This window comes from Pygocentrus nattereri, chromosome 4 (genome assembly GCF_015220715.1).
Source record: "Pygocentrus nattereri isolate fPygNat1 chromosome 4, fPygNat1.pri, whole genome shotgun sequence".
Classification (NCBI taxonomy): domain Eukaryota; kingdom Metazoa; phylum Chordata; class Actinopteri; order Characiformes; family Serrasalmidae; genus Pygocentrus; species Pygocentrus nattereri.
Window position 1 is genome coordinate 12,159,851 of NC_051214.1, and position 9,116 is coordinate 12,168,966.

Here is a 9,116-nt window from a genome sequence, read left to right on the forward strand (position 1 = left end):
GCAAAGAGGAAGAAAAGAGGGTTACAAAGATATTTGATGCCCATATTTTAGCCAAAATATATGTCTGTATTTATCTTATTACAATTTCTGTCATGCATATGTTACAGTTTCTGTCTTTTTATCTAATGAAGCTACTACAAGTCATGTAACAAATATTGAAGGGTCGTTTCCTGGAATTTAAAGCTCTCTGGCTTTAGTTTTGCAGCATTAGATCATTCTATTTTTAAAAGTTATCGACCGCTTCCTGTTAAGGCAAGTTTTGAGTAACCAAACCTTTTCCACCTCTGATCAACCACCTGCTTCAGTGGCTCAGGATTACATAGAATGGCTCACTTTAAAGTTGATTTGTACTCCTTATTCTCATATGTAGCTGCAACATGTAACAAAACCTCTGCCTGAGGAGCTTTTCTAAAATCTCTAGGACTAAAATGCCTACATAAATGTTTCTGTTCATCTGATTTAGTAATTTGTTATTCTAAATATTTATAGACATTAGTAAGGATTGTCCTCTATTTTTGTACTCATCTCTGTTTAAGTGTGTTTATTAGTCACTTGCAGTAGACAAAGTGCATAATCACAGTGAAACATGTTAGTGATCAGTAGAGGCACTGAGAGGTTGTGAAAAAGGAGAAATGACGTAGTGGTTGTTGTGGTTTCCTGAGGAGCAAATAGAATATGAGAGAGAGACACACAGGCAGTGTGGGAAAGAGTGTGTGTTTCTCTTTGAGGGACATTAGTGTGTGTAGAAGAATCAGTGGTGATGGAGTGTTTGTATCTTCTGCTTGTTGTGTTTCACTTCACTGCAGGTGAGAGCAGTTATTTCACACCTTCATTCAGAGCTCTGGATGATTTCTCTAATTCATAATAAAATGTGAGGTGTTCTTTGTGTGTGTGTGTGTGTGTGTGTGTGCAGGCTGCTCTCTCTCAGGGGAAATAGTGGTCAGAGGACACACTGGCGGCTCAGTAGTGCTGCCCTGCTCCTGCACTGACCTACAGACCAAACCTCAGAGAGTCACCTGGCAGGTCTATAGAGGGAAAGAGTGGACTGAAGTGTTCAGTGCTGATCAGTACAGAGACAGACTTCAGCAGTTTAATGACGACTCTCCTGCTAATCTCTCTCTGCTCATATCTGACCTGAGAGAAGAAGATGATGGAGACTACAGGTGTCAGACTGAGAAGGAAAGCAGATTCTTCAGGCTGTTTATTAAAGGTAAACAGTTTAAATACTCAGTGAAAGTTCATTATGATTGAAAGTCAGTTGTGTCAAACATGCATCTCTTACAAAGAATACTGACATAATCATGAAGGAGGCATTAAATTAGCAGCTGTGATGATTTAAAATCTTACGTTTGGATGCCATTTTGATTTTTAGCAAAGCATATTACCTCAAACAAATGTGAATAAAAAGCAGTGAAGGTGAATAACTACTGTAGTGCTGATCATGACATCTTTTCTGGTTGGCTGCTGTGTTTTGCAGCTCATTCACGATATATTTAACACATGAGCTCAAACTGTTAGAGAAATCTTCACGCAACATTTGAAAGAACTGCTCATTCCAAGTGTTCATGTGTCTCTTTGTTCTCAGATGTATCTGTAACACTATGTTCTTGTTCATTAAACATCACTCCAACCATAAGAGCTTCTATATAATCTCCAGGAGGAAAATTACATGATGTGGTGAAACAGACACAGCATGCAGAAAACTCTGAAGCTAGAAACTGGTTTGCTCTTGGCTGAATGCATGATGCTAGTTTTATTGTGTTTGAGTACATATGTCCCCCCACACACACATTTCTACACAATTTAAGATGTAAACATGTTTTTCCAGATTTTGCACTATTTCACCATCATCGCTACTGCATATAAAAACTAAGAAGACGCTGTAGATTCGCTGCTGGTGTTAATTCAAATTGATATTGTGGCATCTGCTATGGGCTCGGTATTTCAAAGAGAGCTCTGGGGTGTGATATGCAAAGCTGCAGCCCCCCCCCCCCCCCCCTTCATCAGAAATACATATTTGTTGCTGTTGTTAAAGTTGTTGTTAATTTAAAAAGTGTGTGTGTGTGTTGCATGTGTTTAATTGTGATATGCATGTGTTTATGTGTTAGTGAGTGTGGTTGCAGTGGTCACCGTCAGCTGGTGATTTATGGCTAGAGGTGACCTTCCCGGTAATTTTTTAGTGAACTTCAGTGGGTTTTTGGTCTTTGTTCAACAGAAGAGCATTTTCATTGAGCAGAAAAAATTGCAGAATTAGGCTGTTGTCTTCTACGTTTATGCTTATGTTTTCATGACTATTTTCCAGTCAGTGTCTGCATTAGTTACTGTTCCTTTAATACAGATATATGTAAAAACCCACTGTTCTGTTTGGCAGCTGAATACTGCACTGCCTTCAAAAGTAGCCCAAGCAGAAAGACACATTAGTTGAATGGGAGGAGATAAACTGTCTACAAAAGAAAACAACTTACAATCAGGAGAGCAAATTTTCCTTCAATTAATAAACAACAATAAAAACCCACAAACTACAGTAGTCAGTTTCAACCTCTTCACCATTATTAGAGCTGCACTATCCGATGATACTTTACTGTATAGAGATTTGGAATGTGCTGCAAACAATATCACAATTTGGGAGGGGGTGTAAATTTCATATCTTTTCCTAGAAGAAGGCAACATTGTGCCAAATGATACCAAACCACAGGTCTGAGTGTGTCAGTAGAGGGACTGTCAGAGGGAATCAAACTAAAGGCCTTCGTATACATACAATACTGAACAGAAATTTCTGAAATGAATTGGATCCCACCCAAATATAAGTTGATGCACTGTAGCTTCCACTATACTTGAAATCCATTTTTTAAATAAAATCTCAATAGGTAAGACTGCCATTGTATAAATCACGTTTAAGCAATAATAGACTTACCAATAACACATGCCTCTATTGACAAATAACCTCCATTCCAAGTTTCGGACATTGTTGCTTTCTACTTATATTTTTTCCCCTGATTGCGTAATGGGGGTGTACAGTGCATTGTTTTGAAAACACATGGTTACAGTATCTGATAGAAGCCACTGTCTGAAGGCGTCCCAATCAGTTTTACAATAATGACAGTCTTACCTTTTACTTTTTGCAGATAAATATATGTCTACAGCCTTATCCATGCTTATGGTCAGCAACCAATGACAGCTGATAGCTGAGTCAACAGCTATGCACCAATGTAGTTTATAAAGAAGGTAGTTATAAATATGAGTATTTTCTGATTGAAATTTTACAGATATCTGGTGAAATTCTATGTTTTCTGTAAGAGCTGTGTTAACTGTTTTGTAAACATATGTGATGAGTGAGTGAAAGCAATGAGAATGAGGACACTTTACAAAAGGACACGTCTGCTTTCCAATGAAAGTAACAGTGAAGATTAAATCGATACGAGCTTCATTAAATCCTAAATAAATCCTAAATAAAAAATGATTTAACCCAAAATGTCTGATATGTAGACTAGCAACTACAGTATCTTCTTTCCATCAGTTTACAGTTGTCACTCTGGCACTGCTTGTTTTTAAATATTATAAAGATGTCTCCCTATCATTTTCTTATCCCACGCTTCCTGCCACATCTTGATAGCTTTAGCTCAAATAATCGTTTTTACTGATGAACCCAAAGCCTGGGCTTATATGCTACCTGACTGATTGCATGTCATGACAAACAGGTGAGACATTAGAAGACCATAGAAAAGAGAATCAATTGACTGACAGAGATGAGGGTGGAGACATAGGTTCCCCCAGAGGCTCATGGGAGTGGTAGTGCTCTTCACAGTCCATGGATACTACAGAATCTGCTGGTTGCAAGGAACAGAGAGAAGGAGTGTACTCAGCAGTAGGCATGACACAAGACTTAATATGAAGATTCACAGATCTGGTTTCACATGGACACTTTAGATTGTAGCAGTAACAGTAAAATGTATAACAGTAGAAATAAATATTACAAGTAGTGCTGATCACTCTTAAAGGTTTCATTTTTTCAGGTTGTGATCTGATGAAGAGTGGAGAAACCGAGGAGGTGACGAGGTTCTCAGGAGAATCTGTAGTCCTGCTCTGCTCCTGCACTGACCTACAGACCAAACCACACACTGTTAAATGGAAGTTTAGATCAGCAAAATCTGGAATTTATAACATTGAAGAAATATACTCTACACAGACTGGACAGCACAGAGACAAAGTCCGACTGACCAATAAGTACTCAGGAAACCTCTCTCTACTCATATCAGACCTGACTGAAGAGGATCAGGGAGACTACAGCTGTTCAGTCCAGGGAGATCATAAAGACGTCAGACTTCATGTTAAAGGTAAATTGTTTCTCCAGTTCTATGTAATGTCTGTGAGCATGTATATTAATATTTATTAATAATGACTGTTCTTGTCAAAATGAACAGTGATGGTAACAGATATTCATGTCCATGTGTTTGGTTGTTATTTATCTCTGCAGTGAGAGAAACTCCAACACGCTTATGGACAACAGACCCAACAACTCCATCAGAAGATCATCCATCTACAGCCGTGACTGAAAGTGAGAGAATCATGTGAGTCCCAACAGCCTCACTGAGTCCGATTTATGAAAATAATTAACACCCACTGTTGCATTCATACAGGTCAATGAGACAGTCGCCTATAGTGGCACTTAAGCAAGGGTGGCAGAATGTACTAAATGTATTATGAACAATTAAACAACACGGCAGGTTGGCTGGTGTTCTCAGTAACAGCAGTACGTCTGCACTCCACTCCATTTTTTTGTACAAGAGTGTATTTATCTGATGCTAACAGGTGATTCTTCTTTAACAAAGACACAGCAGATCAAATACATCACAAATCAACATGGTTACAACCTAGATTTAGGGTGAGTTTAGCGTGTGCTCAGGTAGAAAAAGTACAAATATTCTTCCACAGATCAACAAACCCATCAATGAGTAAATCACTTCTAAGCATCAATGTATGTTATTTAAAAGCCCCATAACATGTGTAAGAGGGCACTAATCTAAAGTGACTACTCCAGAATGGATTGGTATGGCTGGAGCTGCAATGCACGTTTGGTCAACGCTAATCAGTGTAAATAAAATAGTCTAACTATTGCTCACATCAAGTTCATTGTTGATGCCCCGCCCACACCCTTCATTAAAGCTAGGCCCTAAACACAGATTGACCAATCATAGCTTAGCAACTTGTTACTACACACATTCAGATAAGGTCTCCATACATACCACTCTCCCAGTGGTGCAGCTTTGTGTGGGGGAAGTTTTTAAACTGGATACTTCAAGATAATTCAAGAGTTTGGATAAACCAGCTTAAATTAAGACAAGAGGAGAGGTGTAGGATGTGGATTAAACAGTGTGGAACTCCACATTACTGATTAAACCTGAGAAAAAAAACAGATCATCCCTGGTATGTGGTCAGCTAAGTAACAAGTCTGATTGGAATCGTTCATTGATAATTCATTGGATTTAGTGTCAAATTTAGCTAAAAGAAGTAATGAGATTATTAGCATGAACTAAACCACAGGTTAAAAAAACAGGCACCATCCACTGCTGTGTTCTGTGAATGGACAGTCTAGTCCTGAATAAATCCAGTCTTACCGTGCCTGTCAGGAGGAGGAGAGTGTGGGGCTGTGCTTAATACAGACTGTTGTGCACCTCCATATTACTGCTGGTACCTGAAGCAGGAAACTACTGTGCATGATGACGTAGGGTGTCTGCTGTAATACCATAAAGCAGGGCCTGTTAAAATAGTGCTACAATTTTACATTTCTGAAAATGTGTGGAGCACTGGCTTTTGTGTGTTGTTGCTATTGGTAATGATGCACATCTGCTGGGGGCAGAACCAATAAAGCAGTGAAATAGCACACGTGACTAAACATTCCATCAAACTGAAGACTTTTACTCAAAGTTCTGCACTGGAGCTGAAGAAGCTCTTTATAATTCATTTTAAAATACATCACATACACAATCATTAAAATTGACTACAGTTATATGTGTTAAATTCAAAGCTCTGTTTTTTAAACTCATCTATTGTTGTTAAGCTCTGTGTGTGTGTGTGTGTGTGTGTGTGTGTGTGTGTGTGTGTGTGTGTGTGTGTGTGTGTGTGTGTGTGTGTTTCTCTACAGGATGTGTGTTGCGCATTAATCTTCACTAAAACTGATAAATCAACACACACTCTGCTGATTTCCATCTGAAGAAAGAATGAATCCACACCCACACTGGCCTCTCTGCAGGGCTTTCACTGAACCATTCGCTGCTTTATGGAAATACTGCTCTCCTCTCCCTTTAAATCACACCGCTGAGATTGAACTCATTCTGATGCTCATCCTTAACACTGATTTAATCTAAATACTTCTGCATTTATATCACTTTCTAACCACAACTTTACATTTTTATATTAGAGACAGAGCTCAGAGCCTTTTACACCATTTTAATCTTCTCTCTGTACAGACAGTATGAAATAATAAATACATCAGTTTAAGATTCTCATTTTGTGGTCTTTCTTTGTGATTTAAAGTCAATAATGAATCTGATGTGTTTGAGAGTAAAACACTGAGAGGAAATCTGAGGAGTAATTGTGAAGGAATCTGATTCAGCATACAGAATTAGTCTCATCTGTGTTTGATGACTTAACTTATATCCTACATCCGTATGAAACGTCCACATTCACACAACCTACTTCCACCCAAAACGTGGTGTTTTAGTTTCTCGACCAAATATTAATTTCTGCGCCCAAATTGATTTTTTCATGATGTTTTTTGTTGTTTTAGTTACTGTACCTTTAAGAACAATCAATGTAAACAACCTCTTTTCACTCAAAAAAACAGCCCAACCTCAAATGCTCATAAGGTACATTTGAATGGCTAAACTGTCACAGGTTAAATAGATGGATGTATGTAAATGTGTTGGTTTTTATAACATCACAAAAACAAAGAATTCATAAAAGAATCATTTTGGACAAATCTTTGAATATATGGACCATATTTTTAAAATTTCAATAATGTTTACATACTACACCAAACTCTTATTCCAAAAAACATGATGAAACAGTCTGTAGATATGAGTCCTGAAGTAATAAATTGTCTGTGTTGTTCAGATTCAAACTTCATGCTGTCATGTTTACTCTCTCTTTTCTTTTCATAGAAGCAGCTGCAGAATTTTTCAACAGTTGCTTTTCCATGCAGTATAAGCGTTTGTTACATCCCAACTATAGATTTGTGTCTAGGAGGAGGGACAGTAACAAAAGGAGGAGTGCAATAAAAGGGTACAGAGATCAGTACAATGCAGATGAAGTTTTAAGATAAAGTTTTGTTATACAGAGCAACAAACCAAACACACAAAGAAGCTATGGACAACATGTTACTATAGAGAAGTTGTTAAAGTTCTACTGGCTGACTGGGCAGCCTACCCAGGAGAGGACTGCAGACAGTACCAAAGAAAAGAAATCAGCATCAGCTATTCTAAGCTAAGAACTAAACAGCTCTACCTGCCACATTATGTTAAGCTAGCAACAGAGGTGTAAAGTTCAGGTCCAGAAAGTAAAAATCCTTCCCAGGATTTTGTTCCAGCGGCCTGGCTTCTCTAGTTAGATCAAACCTCCAGCTGAGCTGTCCAGGCAGTTGGAATAAAATCCTGGGAAAGATTTTTACTTTCTGCACCTGAACTTTACACCTCTGGCTAGCAACACGTAAAAGGAGTGGTACCTGCATCTAACCTAGTGTGTATAGACAATAAAAATACCTACTGATGTAAATGTAGGTGCGCGCTAAGTCTAATCTTCCTTTCCTCCTAGGAGAAAGGCACCAGTTTAAAGGTGTCTAAAGCCAATACACAGACAAACAGTTGTAGACTAACAACAAAGAATCACAGGAAGAGAAATACAGCTAACAAAGGCTAACAGGACTAAAGCCAGAGCTGATTTATGAGGAGCCTGGCCACTCCCTATTCCCTGTTATATCAAAAACAGGACTGTTAAACAGCAGAGGGCACCCGTGTGAGTCCTCAGTGAATGGGAGTAAATGGCACTCAGTGGCTAAAAACGAAAGGTTAAAGTTTCTTTAAGTTTCTTTAAGTTTAGAAAGTAGAAGGATGTATTTGTACGCGTTCAGGAAATGACTGCATTCCTTTACATTAAAAATGTTTAAGCATTTATTATAAACTATGATTTTGCTCAAATGCTCCATATCAACCCATTCTTTTTGGACTCAGTCGGGAGCGCCCTCTAGCGTTTAAGAAAACCAGAAGACATTGCATAGTGGTAATTCTCCTCTTTACAAGTTCTCTGGCTCCACCTCCTTGGGCTCAACTCTGCAAGCTGATTGGCCAGATGACATCCAAGAAGTGGTGGTGATTGACACGCCAAGCAACCGATGAGGAAAAGAGACAGCCAAAGGGCAGGAGAAAAGCAACAGAGGAGAGGGGAGGCAAAAACAAAAACACCTGCACAGGCAGTGACACGTAACAGCATTGCTGCTGAAATGCAGACTTCCAAAAACAGCATGAACTCTTGTGTTTGTGTGTTCTGTAGGTATAAAACATCAAGAAAATGAAAAAAAGTTAAAGCCAAAATCATAATAGCAGATTAAAATCTTTTAAAAATTGTGGTATTTGATCTTTAAATACACTTCTCTTTGGTGTGAACACAGTTTTACTTTGATTAAACTGCTATTTTATTTCTTGATAAAAGGTGTGATTTGAGGCACAGAACGGCACGATGGTGAGGAAAACCACACCTCCTCCAAGTGCCCCTCAGGGCTGTGTGCTCAGTCCACTGCTGTTCACTCTACTGACTCACGACTGTACTGAAAAGTACAGCTCAAATCACACCATCAAGTTTGCTGGTGACACAACTGTGGTGGGTCTGATCAGCAAGAATGACGAGTCAGCATACAGAGAGGAGGTGAATGTAGACAAAACTAAGGAGATGGTTGTTGTCTTCCTAAGAGTGCGAGGTGACCACCCCCCACTAAACATCACTGGCTCTGCTGTGGAAATTGTCAGGAGCACCAAGTTCCTTGGTGTCCACATCACAGAGAACATCACCTGGTCCCTCAACATCAACTCCATAGCCAAGAGAGCCCAGCAATGCCTCTACTTCCT

At 38.9% G+C, this 9,116-nt stretch overlaps 1 protein-coding gene across 1 annotated transcript; it reads left to right on the forward strand.

Moving 5' to 3' along the window:
* Positions 1–713: 713 nt before the first annotated feature.
* On the forward strand, positions 714–6,506 carry LOC119263290 (obscurin-like). Its single transcript, XM_037538173.1, has 5 exons — positions 714–806; positions 914–1,210; positions 4,014–4,334; positions 4,475–4,568; positions 6,143–6,506. The coding sequence occupies exons 1-5, from the start codon at positions 761–763 to the stop codon at positions 6,159–6,161; spliced, it is 777 nt and encodes a 258-aa protein (XP_037394070.1). The 5' UTR covers positions 714–760; the 3' UTR covers positions 6,162–6,506.
* The last annotated feature ends 2,610 nt before the right edge of the window (positions 6,507–9,116 follow it).